This window comes from Trichomycterus rosablanca, chromosome 6 (assembly GCF_030014385.1).
Source record: "Trichomycterus rosablanca isolate fTriRos1 chromosome 6, fTriRos1.hap1, whole genome shotgun sequence".
NCBI classification, from domain to species: domain Eukaryota; kingdom Metazoa; phylum Chordata; class Actinopteri; order Siluriformes; family Trichomycteridae; genus Trichomycterus; species Trichomycterus rosablanca.
Window position 1 is genome coordinate 12,227,804 of NC_085993.1, and position 19,056 is coordinate 12,246,859.

Here is a 19,056-nt window from a genome sequence, read left to right on the forward strand (position 1 = left end):
CTACGTGACATCACAAGAAATCTGCCAATATGCCAATAGTCTATTGATGTTCCTGTCCCATCAAGTGTGACTTTTTCTTACTCTTCTCTTTTAAATGCAACAGGACTCCCCTGGTTGAGAACCACTGGCATAAACTATACTACAATGTAGTGTTCTTTCTTTTCAAAGGAAATACATTTAGATACACATTTGAGCCTAAAATGACAAGTGTGAGATTTAATCTAGACTGGAAACAGACGAACACTAGTTCACATAGCCATGCAGCTCCATGGCACAGTAATCTAAACCTATTCTCTACCATTCATTTATTTATCCATCTTCTGTTTTACCACCGCTTACTTCTATTTAGGCAGTGATGTATAAAGTACCGGAAGGCCATACTTGAGTAAAAGTACAAGTATCTTACCAGAAATTTACTTTGATAGAAGTAAAAGTCACCTTTTAGAATATTACTTAAGTAAAAGTCTAAAAGTATCTGATGTTTAATGTACTTAAGTATCAAAAGTAAATGCTGTTAGTATAAATGGAAGCGGTCATTTTAAATATAAAGATTGTTCTTTTAAGCCTGTAAACCACCTTAACAATTAACCTGTTTTCTTCCTTTCATCTGAACATGATTTGTGCCAATTCATGATCATAATCAACTGTTGACATCACCTGTTTGAAATCATGACATTATTTAGTTTTTTTTTTAAACTTATTACTAGCCCTAAATGTTCCTGTTCCAACGTTTTTAGAATGTGAGTCGATGTAAATGTAAGAAACACTGCATCTATTTTATTTGCATTTTGTATACCGTCCCATTTTTTTATTTGGGTAGTATATTTCAATAACAAAAAAATAATTTTGGCATAATTAATTTAAAGCAAAACTCAGAGTTTAACAAAACGTGTGGCACTTTTATCCCTTTAATGATCTGTTCAACCATTAATTTAAATCAAAATATTTGAGTAAAATAAGCTGTATTTAAATAATCTTTTTTGGGCTGTATCTACTCACTGAATGGCAGGTGTTAAACTAAAAAAATATTGGTGTTCTTACTTTAAGAAAACACCATTTCTAACTTGAAGCCAACAGCTGAAAAATCATTAATAATAAGTTGGATAAGTTGAGTTCTTGTTGAGAGCATTAAAGGGTTAAAGACGTGCTGCATGTTCCTCAGCACCATGAATCTCTCCTCTGCCGGTCTAATACAGAAGTTATCTGAGGAAATATTTGTCCGCAGGTGAGTTTTTAAAAATAATGGACGTGTCTTCATGAGTTTTGCAGTCAATGAATTCCAAACAAATTTAGTGAAACGTTTTATTTGTGGTTCGAATGTAATCTGTAAAAATGGTAGGTAGATATCTGAACAATGTTAATGCTAATAATATGAAAAAAACACTGATGCTGCAGCTTTACTTTGTTAATCATTGTTAACTTACATCAGTGTGTTGGACGGGGAGCTTCTGAAATGTCCATATTTGCGAGTCTTTGGGTGAACGACGCACTTTTAGAAAACTCCGATAGCGTTAAGAGAACGTGTGCACATGCGCATTAATGTGTTTAACCACCGTCTAACTTTTTTCTTTTTTTTCTTTTTTCTTTTTTTTTTAACAATTTTTACCCCTTTTTCTCCCCTTTTTTTTAGCACATCCAATTGTTCAATTAGCATCGTGCTTCCTCTCTGTCTATGCCGAACCCTGCCCTGACGGAGGTGATTGAAGCTAACCCGTATCCCCTCCGAAACACAAGCAGCAGCCAGATGCATCTTTGCCACCCACACATTGACGAGTTTGGCGCCACCTAGCGTTGCATGCGGAGAGACACACCCTAAGGGCACCCTCTCCCATCTCTGTGTAAGCGCCTCCAATTAGCCGGCAGAGAACGCAATCGCATTCTGACAGAGAGAGACCCACATCCGGTTCTTTGTCCCACCCCCCACATGAGCAACCGGCCAATCGTTGCTCATATAGCATATAGCTCATCAGCTTCGAACCGGTAAAGCAAGGCTGGATTCGATACCACGCTTCTCAGAATCCAGCCCTGGTTGCAGCGCGTTTCTTTTTACCGCTGCGCCACCTGAGCTCCACCGTCTAACTTACAGGTGCAGATTCACCAAACCAGCGTGCAGTCCGTCACACATCTCACATCATTTAACTTTCATTTTGTAGTAACGAGTAACGAATTTACATACAGTGAATGTAACGGAGTAAAAGTACACAATTTCTTTAGAAAATGTAGTGGAGTGAAAGTTGCCGAAAATGTTTATATTCCAGTAAAGTACAAATACTTCAAAAAACTACTTAATTACTGTAAGGAAGTATTATTACTTCGTTACTATACACCACTGTATTTAGGGTTGCTGTGAGTACAATTCACCATGTCAAAGGTAGGAAACACCCCAGACAGGTTGCCAATCCATCACACACATTCACACCTAGTGCAATTTTGGTAGCTTAAATTAACCTGATTGCATGTCTTTAGACTGTGGGAGCACTCGGAGGAAACCCACACAGACTCAGGGAAAACATTTAAGGTGGGCTTAAAGATTTCCATAAAAGAAAAAAAAACCCTACTCCAAAACACACCTTTGATTGAACAAAGAAAAAGCAGAAGTAGGTGTTTATGTAGTATATTTTATGTAGTATTTTTATTTAGCATAAAAGTTTACCGCCATGTTTACATTTAAAATAAAAAGAAAAAAAGAAAATGATTTAGTACAGCTCATCTGTTAGGTAAAGCAGGCATTTCTCTCTTTATCTGTGGCAGAATTAGAAATGCCTCATTTAAGAAATTACACAACACATATGGTGCTCAAATCAATTTTTTTTACATATATATAGTGCATTCTGGTTGAGAGGAAGGAATTTTGCTAAATAATGAAATAAGGCACTGGTTGCTGGGTAACGCATTTTTTCCTTAACTAAAATTAAACAGAGATGTTTAAATATTTGGGGGTTTTTTTCTTTACAAATAAAAATACTTGCTGATATTTTTAGGGCAGCACGATGGCTCGGTGGGTAGCACTGTTGCCTCACAGCAAGAAGGTTCTGGGTTCGATCCCCAGGCGAGGCGGTCCGGGTCCTGGAGTTTGCATGTTCTCCCCATGTCTGCGTGGGTTTCCTCCAGGAGCTCTGGTTTCCTCCCACAGTCCAAAAACATGCAGTCAGGTTAATTGGAGACACTGAATTGCCCTGTAGGTGAATGGGTGTGTGTGTGTGTGTCTGCCCTGTGATTGAAAAGCTAGGATAGGCTCCAGCACCCCCTGCGACCCTAATTGGATAAGCGGTTAGGAAAGTGACTGAGTGCGGATTTTTTACCCAAGCCAGATTATCTGGCTAGGAAATTAAACCTGGCTGTGAGGAGACAGAGCTGCCCACTGTGTCACTGTGCCACCTTCAGATTTAATTCTATTACAATATTAACTCCTCGGTTCGAAACTCGGCATTGCCACTGGTTGGCTGGGTGCCATCTAGCGGGCACAATTGGCAGTGCCTGCAGCACTGTAGGGCCAGTGATAGCTCAGTGGTTATGGTACTGGACTAGTAAACAGAAGGTTGCCGGTTCAAGCCCCGCCACCACAAAGTTGCCACTGTTGGGTCCCTGAGCAAGGCCCTTAACCCTCAATTGCTCATTGTGTAAGTCGCTTTGGATAAAAGCGTCTGCTAAATGCTGAAAATGTAAATGATGGTCCAACATTTCATTAACAAAATGTAAATGCAGCAGACACCAATTGGGCACCATGTCTGCTAGGGCGGGATGACCGGACTATGTGGGTGGGGTCTTCAAACGCTGTGTAAGGACCCTGGTTACTGGATAGAGGCGCCTGTGCAAAGTGCATGGGCAAAAATCTGCTAGGGCTACGCACGGGTTAGAGAATGCAATTCGGGGATCCCCAGCAGCGGAAGACAAATTGACTACACTAAATCGGAAGACCAAAAAGGGAGAAAATGCATAAATAAAAAATCTACATTTTATTTGGTTCATTTCTTGCTTTTCCCCCACTGAGTATCTTTGCATTTTTTTACATGAGCAGAAGAGATGCTGTCTGTATATTTTAACCCCAGTAACCAAATCACTTCCCTCTTATCTGTAGTGATGTGTGTTATCATCGCTCACATCTTTTTGTCTGTCACCTGCCTCTCCGGGTTTCAGAGGGAAGTGAAGAGTGGAGGAGGCCGGTGCCCAGCTACACTCAGTCGAACAGCAGCAGCAGTGTTCGTGGAGGTGGTGGCAGTGGTGGAGAACTTGTTCGAACCTGGAACTCTCTCCCCAGAGACGAAAGCCTCGAACCCCTACCTTACAACTGGGAGATGGCCTACACAGAGACAGGCATGGTGTACTTCATTGAGTAAGTTTTACAGTTATTTCAGTTATAATCTAATCCATATCACAATTTTAAGTCAACTTAAAACATAAAATTTAACTGGAAAAACTTTTTTGTTATTACTTCACTTTTGATAGTTTTTTTATTATTTCACTTGTATATATTTTTTTATTTCACTTGTATGTTTGATTTATTTTTTAACTTACAGGTTTTTATTACTTCACTTATATATATTTTTATTATTATTTCACTTATGTTTTTTTGTATTATTTCATGTATAGGTTTTTTATTATTTCACTTATGTTTTTATTATTATTATTATTTCACTTATATGTTTTTTTAATTATTCACTTATAGGTTTTTTTTATTATGATTTCACTTATATGTTTTTTTATTATTTCACTTATATTTTCTTCTAATTATTTCACTTGTTTTTTTATTATTAATTTTTTTATTTATTATTTATTAAAAAAAATATCCATTTTAATTTTTAAGTTTTAAGTTTAATTTTAAGTTTTTTTATTATTATTTCACTCATGTTTTTTTTATTATTATTTCACTTATATGTTTTTTATTATTTCACTTCAATTCTTTTTTATTATTTCACTTATAGGTTTTGTATTATTTTACTTTTATTCTTTTTTATTATTTCACTTCTATTCTTTTTTATTATTTCACTTATATGTTTTTTATTATTTCACTTTTAGGTTCTTTTGCTAATTTGATTATATATTTTTTTATTATTTGACATATAGGCTTTTTATTATTTAATTTATATGTTTTTTATTATTTCACTTACATGTTTTTATTATAGTTTTTTTTTTATTATTTAATTTATAGGTTTTTTATTATTTCACAAAAAATAAAGCTAATTGATCAAATATACACTTTAATTTAAATGTCATTTTAATGACATTTTACTGAACCCCCCCACAAACACTATATGGACAGAAGTATTAGGACACCCCTTCTAATTTTTATTTCAGCCACAACAATTGCTAACAGGTGCAATAAATCTATTATAGCAGTTGATATGCTTCCAACTTTGCAGCACCGGTTTAGGGAAAGGTCCTTTCCTGTTTAAACATCTTTAAGAAAATCTTTTATAAATGGGTTTAGAAAACCAAAAATTAATTTATAATAAGAAGAATCTTTCAATGCATACTTGCACCTGATCTAAACCCTATCCAGAATCTTGAAGATAAATTGGAATGCTGACTGTTTGCAATTCCTAAGTGCCAAAGTTATTTATACTTTTAATACGGCATAAAACTAAACACTTGCATTCATGTTCCAAAATCCAGTGAAAACGTACTTGTGAAACAGCAAAGATGAACCAACCAACTTTCATATTAATTTACTGTAGGTCAGCATGAGCCACTTTTTACACTTTTAGGTGCAGTAACGAGTGTTTGTTAATTATGCTAGAGCATTTTCACAAGTCCCGTGTTTGATAAGAACAGTAGCGAGCAGGAGTAAATATAGTTCACTCCCTGGCCTAGATGTTCTTTAAAGTATTGAGAGTCAAGCTGTGAAAATATGCACACGGTCATAAATATTTCAGCATTTCCCACAAATTCTCAAATTATCAGGCACATTAAAACGGGTTGGCGGCATTAGCGAGTCAGTGGAATCTCACCTCAGCATGTGCGCCGCGTCAGTGTCAGAGAATTGTTTTATAACATCTGAGAGTGAAAATGAGTATTTAAGAGTATTTTTAGAAGTTGAAATTATTAGCAGAGTATTTGCTGTTCGTAAATAATAACAGTGAAACGGCGTGATACATAAATCTGCTGTCATTTGGTTGTTGGATCACAAGCTAAGCACAGACAGTAATTTGTCTCTGAGCACTTTGCATGATTGACATCACAATTCAATTATTTTATAAGCAAGCAATGCAATTTCATTGATTAAATAACAGCCCGTTGAAAAGTAAACAGATTTTTTTATGGTGACAAATCGGTTAGACATTTGATTTGTTTATAAATCAATGTTTAACAAAAAAAAAATTATTATTATAATTATAGTATAATTATTATTATATTATTATTATTATTATTATTATTATATTAATATAATTATTATTATTATTATTATTTATATTATTATTAAATTATTATTATTATTATTATAGTATAATTATTATATTATTGTTATATTATTATAATTATTTTTTTTATATTATTATAAAATTCTTCTTCTTCTTATTATTATTATTACTATTATTATAGTATATACAGTGGGGGAAATAAGTATTTGATCCCCTGCTGATTTTGTAAGTTTACCCCCTTACAAAGACTTTAACAGTCTATAATTTTTATGGAAGGTTTATTTTAACAGAGAGAGACAGAATATCAACAAAAAATCCAGAAAAAAAACATTAAATAAAAGTTATAAATTCATTTGTATTTAATTAAGGGAAATAAGTATTTGATCCCCTACCAACCAGCAAGAATTCTGACCCCCACAGACCGGTTATGTGCCCATGAGGCACACAAATTAGTCCTGTCCCTGTATAAAAGACTCCTGTCACAGAATCAGTTTCTTCCATTCAAATCTCTCGACCACCATGGGCAAGACCAAAGAGCTATCAAAGGACGTCAGGGACAAGATTGTAGACCTGCACAAGGCTGGAATGGGCTACAAGACCATCAGCAAGAAGCTTGGTGAGAAAGAGACCACTGTTGGTGCGATAATTCGAAAATGGAAGAAATACAAGATCACAGTCAATCACCCTCACTCTGGAGCTCCATGCAAGATCTCACCTGGTGGGGTAAGAATGATTCTGAGAAAGGTGAAGTCAGTCCAGAATTACATGGGAGGAGCTTGTCAATTATCTCAAGGGAGCTGGGAGCAGAGAAATGCTGGATATGACCCTAAGAACACCATCCCCACCGGGCATTTCTTTGCCTCCAAACACGGCGAGTGGAGTTGATGCCAAAGAGCTCAATTTTGGTCTCATCTGGCCATATCACATTCTCCCAAGCTTTCTCTGAATCATTCAGGTGTTCATTGGCAAACTTCAGACGGGCCTGTACATGAGCCTTCTTGAGCAAAGGGACTTTGCGGGCACTGCAGGATCTCAATCCATTACGGCGAAGTGTGTTACTAATGGTTTTCTTGGTGACTGTGCTCCCAGCTCCCTTGAGATCATTGACAAGCTCCTCCCGTGTAATTCTGGACTGACCTCACCTTTCTCAGAATCATTCTTACCCCACCAGGTGAGATCTTGCATGGAGCTCCAGAATTTCTTGTCTTATTTGTACAGCTGTTTTTTTCTGTACATTTTTTACTTTTGGCTGCTCTTGTACACTTAGGGGTCACCACAGCGCACCCTTCTGGTCAGCATACCTGATTTGGCACCTGAGAGAACCCTTTTTTATCCAGGCCTGGGACTGGCAGTGAGAGTGCACTTCCCAATGGCTAGGCTGTTAGGCCATCCATATCCAACTCAATTCAAACTTTGTGCCTGTAATAATAATAATAATAATAATAATAAATAAAAGGAACAAGGGTGACCTCTTGGGTGACCCACTCACTCACTCACTCACTCACTTTCTAAGCCAGTGGTTTTCAACCTTTTTGGACATGCGCCCCCCTTTGTGTGCCGACCGCGAATCTGCGCCCCATTCATTAATAACAGTATAAACGGAGAGATAACTGAGAAAAGAAATTTACGATTCGTTTTAAATGAATTGACTCCTGACTCACTTATAGCAACACTGTGAACAGAGCATCTCCTACTCTTAAAGACACACACGTGTCACTTATCTTCACTGTTAGCTCTATTTTTAAGCTTTTTTTTAGACTGAACTGGACAACATTAAACGTGCATTTGTGCGTGGTCAGCAAGACTAATCAAATACGTCTCATGTGAATGAAAAATAAATAGCTTTAGTTTTAGAAGTAAAAAAACTCTCGTAATGCTGACAGGTACTCGGGGGGGGGGGGGGGGTACCTGTCAGCATTACGAGAGTTTTTTTACTTCTAAAACTAAAGCTATTTATTTTTCATTCACATGAGACGTACATGAGAAAGAACCCAAACTGCTCCACCTGGGAATTGAACCCAGGACCTTCTTGCTGTGAGGTGACAGTGCCCATAGTCTAGAAGGTTTTATATTTTCTTGTCTTTAGAGGTTTTGCAAAATTAGGAGCAAAAAAAGCTGAACTAAAGTTTATCGCTCATCCCATGGACCAAGACAACACCGGAGTTTTATTCTTCTCTGGCTTTTTCTGTGCCCATAGTGATGTAAAACGTGTCTGTCTGTTAAGTGTCATCTACTCTGTCTAAAAACTGAGATACTTCAAAACCTCTCACTTAAACTATAATCTTCTTTTTAAAACAGTACTTTACAGTACCTGGCAACCCTGCAACTGACCTAAAGCTGTAAAGAGGCATTTTATTCATATCAAAAATTATATAAATGTTGCTGCTTAGCCATGAAAATCTATACAATTAAGCTCCTGATGAACACTTCCTGTGCTTATGTTTGTTCCGATGTCAGATTAGAAATTGTTAGCAGGTGTTTCACTCAAGGACAGATTCTGTTTATGCTGTAATGGCTTCAGCATTTAATGCTTCTTTTTGTGAGCTTGTGTGGCCTGCTGTTTATTAATAACAGTTTTTATAGCTGAGCTGAGCAGCTCAATCAGGAGAGACATTTCACAAACTGAGTTGTTGGAAGGTCTATAAAAAAAACATGACTGTGTCCTTGATTGTGTGTGTCTGTCAACAAAGAGGGTGTACCAAATAACAGAAATAAAGAATTCACTTTAAATTCACTATTACTAACACTGACGCACATGCAAGTTCTGTTAAGCTGAACTCTCTTGAACTCTTGAAAGTTAGATAAATAGATAGACAGACATATAAACAGGCATACAAACAGACAGACAGATCCATAGACAGACAGACAGACAGATCCATAGACAGACAGTCAGACAGACACATGAAGACTAATTGACTTATAAATAAACAGACAGACAAACAGGCACATATATAGACAGATGGACTAATAAATAGACAGACAGACAGATACTTATATGGACAGATGGACTAAATAGATACTAACTAGATAGATAGATAGATAGATAGATAGATAGATAGACACATATATAGACAGATATATAGACAGATGGACTGATAGACAGATAGGTACACAGACAGGTAGCTAGATAGACAAACAGACAGACACAAAAATAGACTGATGGGCAGACAGACAGACAGACAGATAGACAGACAGATAGACATATATAGACTGATGGGCTGATAGATAAATTGACAGACAGACAGACAGACAAGTAGATAGATAGATAGACAGACAGACACATATAGACAGGTGGACTGATAGACAGATAGGCACACAGACTAGCACACAGACAGGTATCTAGATAGACAAACAGACAGATAGACATATATAGACTGATGGGCAGATAGATAGATAGATAGATAGATACAGTGCCTTGCAAAAGTATTCAGCCCCCTTGAACTTTTCAACCTTTTGCCACATTTCAGGCTTTAAACATAAAGATATGAAATTGTAATTTTTTGTGAAGAATCAACAACAAGTGCGACACAATTGTGAAGTGGAACGAAATTTATTGGATATTTTAAACTTTTTTTAGAAATAAAAACCTGAAAAGTGGGGCGTGCAATATTATTCAGCCCCTTTACTTTCAGTGCAGCAAACTCACTCCAGAAGTTCAGTGAAGATCTCTGAATGATCCAATGTTGACCTAAATGACTGATGGTGATAAATAGAATCCACCTGTGTGTAATCAAGTCTCCGTATAAATGCACCTGCTCTGTGATAGTCTCAGAGTTCTGTTTAAAGCGCAGAGAGCATCATGAAGACCAAGGAACACACCAGGCAGGTCCGAGATACTGTTGTGGAGAAGTTTAAAGCCGAATTAGGATACAAAAAGATTTCCCAAGCTTTAAACATCTCAAGGAGCACTGTGCAAGCGATCATATTGAAATGAAGTATCAGACCACTGCAAATCTACCAAGACCCGGCCGTCCCTCTAAACTTTCAGCTCAAACAAGGAGAAGACTGATCAGAGATGCAGCCAAGAGGCCCATGATCACTCTGAATGAACTGCAGAGATCTACAGCTGAGTTGGGAGAATCTGTCCATAGGACAACAATCAGTCATACACTGCACAAATCTGGCCTTTATGGAAGAGTGGCAAGAAGAAAGCCATTTCTCAAAGATATCTATAAAAAGTCACCTGGGAGACACACCAAACATGTGGAAGAAGGTGCTCTGGTCAGATGAAACCAAAATCGAACTTTTTGGCCACAACGCAAAACGTTATGTTTGGCATAAAAGCAACACAGCTCATCACCCTGAACACACCATCCCCACTGTCAAACATGGTGGTGGCAGCATCATGGTTTGGGCCTGCTTTTCTTCAGCAGGGACAGGGAAGATGGTTAAAATTGATGGGAAGATGGATGGAGCCAAATACAGGACCATTCTGGAAGAAAACCTGTTGCAGTCTGCAAAAGACCTGAGACTGGGACGGTGATTTATCTTCCAACAAGACAATGATCCAAAACATAAAGCAAAATCTACAATGGAATGGTTCACAAATAAACTTATCCAGGTGTTAAAATGGCCAAGTCAAAGTCCAGACCTGAATCCCATCGAGAATCTGTGGAAAGAGCTGAAAACTGCTGTTCACAAACGCTCTCCATCCAACCTCACTGAGCTCGAGCTGTTTTGCAAGGAAGAATGGGCAAAAATTTCAGTATCTCGATGTGCAAAACTAATAGAGACATACCCCAAGCGACAAGGTGGCGCTACAAAGTATTAACGCAAGGGGGCTGAATAATATTGCACGCCCCACTTTTCAGTTTTTTATTTCTAAAAAAAGTTTAAAATATCCAATAAATGTCGTTCCACTTCACGATTGTGTCCCACTTGTTGTTGATTCTTCACAAAAAATTACAATTTCATATCGTTATGTTTGAAGCCTGAAATGTGGCAAAAGGTTGAAAAGTTCAAGGGGGCTGAATACTTTTGCAAGGCACTGTAGATAGATAGATAGATAGATAGATAGATAGATAGATAGATAGATAGATAGATAGATAGACATAAAGACAGACTGACAGACTGACAGACTAATGGGCTGATAGATAGATGGACAGATAGATAGACAGATAGATAGATAGATAGATAGATAGATAGATAGATAGATAGATAGATAGATAGATAGATAGATAGATAGATAGATAGATAGATAGATAGATAGACGGGCAGACAGACAGGCAGACAGACAGGCAGACAGATAGGCAGACACATACAGACTGATGGGCTTATAGCTAGACAGACAGACACATACAGTATATAGACAGATGGACTGATAGACAGGCAGAAAGACAAATATATACACAGACATATAAAGAAAGATGGACTAATTGATAGACAGACAAGCAGACAGACAGGCAGATAGATACACAGACAGATATACAGACAGATGGACTGATTGATAGATAAACAGACAGACAGATAGACAGACAGGCATAAATAGCGAATGTCAAACTTGCTCGACTTGAGAAAGTACCGTCTGTGTGCCAGCAGCTCTCATAATGTACTCGTGCTTTATGAGTGTATGAAAACATTAGATCCGATTTTGCCGTTTTTGATGATTGTGATAGAATTACATGCAATTTTCTTCTCTGACTATATTGTTTGATCACAATACAAGCACAAGTAGCAATTTGCATGACTATACACCAGTATTTTGCATGAGTGACTGTAGAATGATGGCGATAATAGAATTTCCGGGACAGCAGATTTGACTGCAGAGAAGGGAAAGAGATGGTTTAGAGAGCACACTTCATATAATACAACTGTGTGTGTGTTACAGAATCTATTTAATGGTTACCTATTGAAACAGGATTTTTCATTAATGCCATAGCAGTTATAGAAAGCATTGAAATGTAAATGTGCTGTGCACTTTATTAGTCACTGTCCATTTTATCAGCTCCACTTACCATATAGAAGCACTTTGTAGTTCTACAATTACTGACTGTAGTCCATCTGTTTCTCTGCATGCTTTGTTAGCCCCCTTTCATGCTGTTCTTCAATGGTCAGGACTCTCCCAGGGCCACTACAGAGCAGGTATTATTTGGGTGGTGGATCATTCTCAGCACTGCAGTGACACTGACATGGTGGTGGTGTGTTAGTGTGTGTTGTGCTGGTATGAGTGGATCAGACACAGCAGCGCTGATGGAGTTTGTAAACACCTCACTGTCACTGCTGGACTGAGAGTAGTCCATCAACCAAAAATATCCAGCCAACAGCGCCCTGTGGGCAGCATCCTGTGACCACTGATAAAGGTCTAGAAGATGACCAACTCAAACAGCAGCAACAGATGAGTGATCATCTCTGACTTTACATCTACAAGGTGAACCAACTAGGTAGGAGTGTCTAATAGAGTGGACAGTGAGTGGACACGGTATTTAAAAACTCCATCAGCGCTGCTGTGTCTGATCCACTCATACCAGCACAACACACTCTAACACACCACCACCATGTCAGTGTCACTGCAGTGCTGAGAATCATCCACCACCTAAATAATACCTGATCTGTAGTGGTACTGACCATTGAAGAACAGGGTGAAAGTAGGCTAAAAAGTATGTAGAGAAACAGATGGACTACAGTCAGTAATTGTAGAACTACAAAGTGCTTCTATATGGTAAGTGGAGCTGATAAAATGGACAGTGAGTGTACTGTAGAAACAAGGAGGTGGTCACAATGTTATGCTTGATCGTGTATATTCTTTGGCTATTTACAGAACCTTGAAGTTTTTGGGTGGTGGAACATCACTGCAGTTATACTAACTCACAGTTACTGTACCGGGTACAGCAGCACTTGTTGGCCTCTTTATTAGGAACACATGTCCTGTTACCACTCATTGTAGGCATATAGTAAAAGACCAGAGCTGTTTGCATGTCTTTTCCACAGTCTGTTTTAATCCTACTCTATCCTTGTCTATCCTTTCAGTGAATACCTCCTGATCACATGACCAGGTTTATTTTGTATTTATTTGGTTGCAGGATTATTCTCCTCCCAGCACTGACTGATTTTTACTTTTCCTCTGTGTTTAACAGCCACAACACCAAGTCTACCACATGGCTGGACCCTCGCCTTGTCAAGAAAGCCAAATCACCAGAACAGTGTGAGGATGGAGGTAATTCTCTCTTTCTTTTTTTAAAAACATCTTGTTCATTAAAAATACGAGGATTCTCCAAAAAGTTTCCACACTTTTTTAAAATAACAAAATCACATCCGTTTTCTACAGTCACCTCCTGATGCATTTTTCCAGCGTTGTACCAAGTTTTTAATGCCATCAGCAAAAACGTTGAGCGTGTAGCCACTGATGCACCGCTGCTTTTACATCATCACATGAAAATCTTCTTCCCATTAAAGCTTCTTTGAGCGTCCAAAAAGGTGGAAATCATATGGCATTAAATCCGGACTATAAGCTCTCTCTCAGTCTCTCAGACATGACCAATTACTACTCCTCCAACCCAAATATAAAAGTGTGGAAACTTTTTGAAGATCCCTCATACATCTTTGAAGTAGACTGAGTAGTAAAGATTGTATACACAGCAGTCACTCACTAGTCCACCACAACTCAACAACAGTCTCAGGGTTGCCACCGGCCTGGCAGTGTGCTCAACAGACATATCTGAGCGTGTCCCAGGAAAGAATCCCAGGGATTTCCTTTTTTGCTGCTGAAACAGCAACTCCCCTTAGGTGGGAAAATACAGACAGATAGACAGACAGACAGATACATATATAGACTGATGGGCTGATAGATAGACAGACAGACAGACAGACAGACAGACAGACAGACAAGTATAGATAGATAGATAGATAGATAGATAGATAGATAGATAGATAGATAGATAGATAGATGGGCTGATACTGTAGATAGACAAGTATATATAGATGGATAGATAGATTGACAGACAGACAGACACATATATAGACTGATGGGCTGATAGATAGACAGACAGACAGATAGATAGACAGACAGACAAATGAGCTGATAGACAGACAGAGAGAGACAGACAGACAGACAAAGAGACAGACAGACACAAATGGGCTGATAGATAGACAGACAGACAGATACACAGACTGATATATACACAGACATATACAGACAGATGGACTGATTGACAGACAGATAGACAGACACATATATAGACAGATGGGCTGATAAATAGACGGACAGAAAGACAAGCAGATAGATAGATAGATAGATAGATAGATAGATAGATAGATAGATAGATAGATAGATAGATAGATAGATAGATAGATAGATAGACACATGGGATGATAGATAGACAGACAGACGGACAGACAGACAAGTAGATACAGACAGACAGACAGACAGACAGACAGGCAGAGAGATAGATAGATAGATAGATAGATAGATAGATAGATAGATAGATAGATAGATAGATAGATAGATAGACAGACAGACAGACACATATATAGACTGATGGGCTGATAGATAGACAGACAGATACACAGACAGATATATACACAGACATATACAGACAGATGGACTGATCGACAGACAGACAGACACACAGACAGATGGACTGATTGATAGATAAACAGACAGACAGACAAGCAGGCAGACAGGCATAAAGCGATTAGCATGGTCCTTTGAGGGGGCCACCAAGGGGTTACCCGAGTGCACAGACAGATTCAGCATATCCAAAAAATTATGTATTCAAAAAGGAGGAATCACAAATCAGGATTCTGTTTTTTTATGCACACCACTGCACCAATCAAAAACTCTAGGCACAAGGCAGAAATACACCCTGACCAAAAATCCAATTCATCACAGGGTATTAAATTCTCATCCATTCTATTACTTACACCCAGGGGCAGTTTAGCATAGCCAATCCATCAGTACTGGCTGCACCACTGTATCGTTGAGGTTCAAGGCTCGGTCTCAGAATCCCTCCCACTGTGTACTGGAACACAGTGCCACCTTATTCAGAGAAAAAGGGACTTCAAGGTTGACGCTTTAATATCTGGAGGCTAAATCCTAAGGCAAGTTCTAGATCTTCAGGACGATGTGGGACAGTCAGATTAAATAAAAAAAATGTAACTTATTTATTTATTAGAATTTTAACGTGGTGGCACTGTGGCTCGGTGGGTAGCACTGTCGCCTCACAGCAAGAAGGTCCTGGGTTCGATCCCCAGACGGGGCTGTCCGGGTCCATTCTGTGCGGAATTTGCATGTTCTCCCCGTGCCTGCGTGGGTTTTCTTTGGGAGCACTGGTTTCCTCAGTCCATAAACATACAGTCAGGTTAATTGGAGACACTGAATTGCCCTATAGGAGAATGGATGTGTGTGTGTGTGTGTATGTGTGTCTGCCCTGCGATGGACTGGTGCCACATCCAGGGTGCTACTGTGTGCCTTGCGCCCATTTAAAAGCTGGGATACCCCCCCAAAATTGGATAAGAGATTAAGACAGTGCGTGAGTGAGGATTTTAATGTTCTACGGTTACATTCATGACAGGATAAGTAGTTATTGGTTACACAAGATTCATCAAGGTTAATATCAAACACAGTCATGGACAATTTTGTATCCCCAATTCACCTCACTTGCAAGTCCTTGGACTGTGGTAGAAAACCCACACAGACACAGGGCAAACATGCCAACTCCACACAGAAAGAACCTAGACTGCTACAGCTTGGGATCAAACCCAGGACCTTCCTGCTGTGAGGTGACAGTGATACCCACAGAGCCACCGTGCATCTCTCAAAAATGTTTAAAAAAAATAAACTAAAAAATGTTCTATTTAGTTCTATACCACCTTCCACTTTGTGTTGGCAGCGTTTGCTTTATCCTTGTCACTGAACATCAGCAGTTCTTACTGAAAATGTGACTGTGGGGCATCGTATTGATGCTGATGCAAGCTCAGTGTTAGCGCTATGTGTAAACAGGTGTGTGCTTGTTCCACAAGTGTGTTTATGAGCTTTTATTTTATGGGCAAATCCGTTTGAAATGCTCACTGGGGTACGGGTTCTGTTAAAGAATATGACAGACAGGGAGTGTGTGAATGTGTATAGGTGTGTGCATGTGTGAGAGAAAGAGTTTTAGTGCTCCCCTTTGCAGCTCCTTTTTATCCTTGTGGGCGGCACGGTGGCTCAGTGGGTAGCACTGTCGCCTCACAGCAAGAAGGTCCAGGGTTTGATTCCCAGGTGGAGCAGTCCAGGTCCTTTCTGTGTGGAGTTTGCATGTTCTCCCCGTGTCTGCATTTCCTTTGGGAGTTCCGGTTACCTCCCACAGTCCCACAGACATGCAAGTGAGGTACGTTGGAGATACTTAATTGTCCATGACTGTGTTTGATATTAAACTTGAACTGATAAAGCTTGTGTAACCAGTAATTACCTGTCATGAATGTAACCAAAGTGTGTAAAACATAACGTTGAAATCCTAATAAATAAATTTTCTCCTTGTTAGTTCATCAAAGCATAACAAGTTTACAGCAAACACACACACATTAATACACAGACTAAAACATACACACGCTTCTGATTTTAACCGATCTTAAAGACCAGAACTCTCATTTATACACACCTGGTGCCGCCCAGGTAAGTAAGTAAGTAAAATTTATTTATATAGCACTTTTCACAGATAAGAATCACAAAGTGCTTTACAAAAACATTGCATGACAAAATATATACACTCATCTACATAATAAAACAGGTGGCACAGCGGTAAAACACGTTAGCACACCAGAGATGACATTTCAAACTCGTTGGTTCGAAACTCATCTCGGCCATATGAACAGCGATTGGCTTGTTGTTCATACAGGGAGGGAAAAGCCGGATTGGGACCTCATAACTGACGCAATTACGACCTCTGCTGGCTGAGTGATGGCGTCTGCACGGAGTCGAGGGATAATGCTTTCAGGGTGTGGCTCTCTGTACACAAAGCTGATCCGCATATGAACTCAACTCGTGTAGTCGGCTACTGCATGCGTCGGAGGGGGCATGTGTCAGTTCGCTCTTCTCAATCGAGGTGGGGGTCCTATAGTAGAGAGGAAGCGTAACGCAATTGGGTAAAAATTGGACGCACCTAATGGGGGACAGAGAGTGACTGTGTACCATATCTCATACAGACACACACTCAGGTGTACGGGTTTTTATTAATCTGTAAAGATTAGTTTGTAAGAGTATGACAGACAGGGAGTGTGTGTATGAGAGAGAATGTGTGAATGTGTATAGGTGTGGGTATGTGTGAAAGAGTTTTAATGTTCCCTCTTGCAGCTCCTTTCTCCCCTCATTAGTTCATCAAGGCATAACAAGTTTACAGCAAACACACACACACACAAATAGACAAACACAGACTCATACACACTTCCGATTTTTATCAAGGCATAACAAGCGTACAGCAAACACACACACAAACTCATACACTTCCAATTTTAAAGATCAGAACTCATTTAAACTTGCATAATCATAATGACTTGCAGCACAAGGGTGCAGAGATGAATATTTATTGATGCTTGGCTGTGTTTAAAGCTTTGTCTGTGTGAAAGTTTGTGCATTCATCAGAGTGTTTATTCATCTGTACTTCAGAGCTACCATATGGCTGGGAGGAGATTGAGGATGCACAGTATGGCACATACTACGTAGAGTAAGTCTTTTATTTCTTAATCACTTTACTTCTGTTTATTAATTCAGAACAGAATTACTTCTGTTTATTTCACTAACTAACACACTGTGCAGCCTATCATACCCTTATTAAACCACAAACTGACCAGATCAAACCATCATATGCAGATGTTGCACACCAAAATCACCCACTTACATTTACTGAGCCCCCCTCCCACGTTCAAGACATGCCACTCTACTCTGACCATTAAATACACACTAATTGAATTCCCGACCTCTGCTGAAAATGCCAAAGACTGTGACCGACATGCCTTGAAGGTTCTCAGATTTCAAACAAGATTGAAAACACACTCTTAACAATCTACACACATGCCACTCAGGTGGAGCAGCGGTAAAAATACACGCTAGAACCAGAGCTGGGATCTCGAATACATTGTATTGAATCTCAGCTCTGCCTTACCGGCTGAGTGGCCACATGAACAATGATTGGCCTGTTGTTCATATGGGTGGGACTAAGCCGGATCTCTCGCTCATGACTAATGCAATTACGACCTCTGCTGGCTGATTGATGGCGCCTGCACAGAGATGAGAAAAGAGTGCTCTTAGGGTGTGTCCCTCCGTACACGCAGCTAAGCTGCACTGCACTCGTCAAAGTGTAGGTGATAAGATGCATACGGCATGCTGCCCTCGAGTTGGAGGGGGGCGTGGGTTAGCTTCGTTCTCCTCAATCAGAGCAGGGATCGGCATTGGTGGAGAGGAAGCATGATGCAATGGGGCAATTGGATGCGAAGGGGAGAAAACAGGGAGAAAATGCATAAAGAAAATATATACAGGTATATACAGTATATATATAAAAACAATCTACACACATGCATCGACCAGTAAACCAGTAATTTGATGAGCTACCAGGGGCGTAACTACCGGGGGGCAGGGGGGGCAGGTGCACTGGGGCCCATGGCGGGTGGGGGCCCTCCACGACATGAAGTAAACCCCCCCCCACCGCATATATATATATATATATATATATATACAGTGTATCACAAAAGTGAGTACACCCCTCACATTTCTGCAGATATTTAAGTA

General features: G+C 39.2%; 1 protein-coding gene across 1 annotated transcript in view; it reads left to right on the forward strand.

The window, feature by feature from the left end:
• Positions 1 to 19,056, forward strand: part of LOC134316895 (membrane-associated guanylate kinase, WW and PDZ domain-containing protein 3) — a 222,457-nt gene that overhangs the window by 165,493 nt on the left and 37,908 nt on the right. Inside the window, exons 5-7 of the mRNA XM_062997426.1 lie at positions 4,138 to 4,333; positions 13,433 to 13,512; positions 17,938 to 17,995. Coding sequence (XP_062853496.1) covers positions 4,138 to 4,333; positions 13,433 to 13,512; positions 17,938 to 17,995 — 334 coding nt within the window. The remainder of the gene's footprint in view (positions 1 to 4,137; positions 4,334 to 13,432; positions 13,513 to 17,937; positions 17,996 to 19,056) is intronic.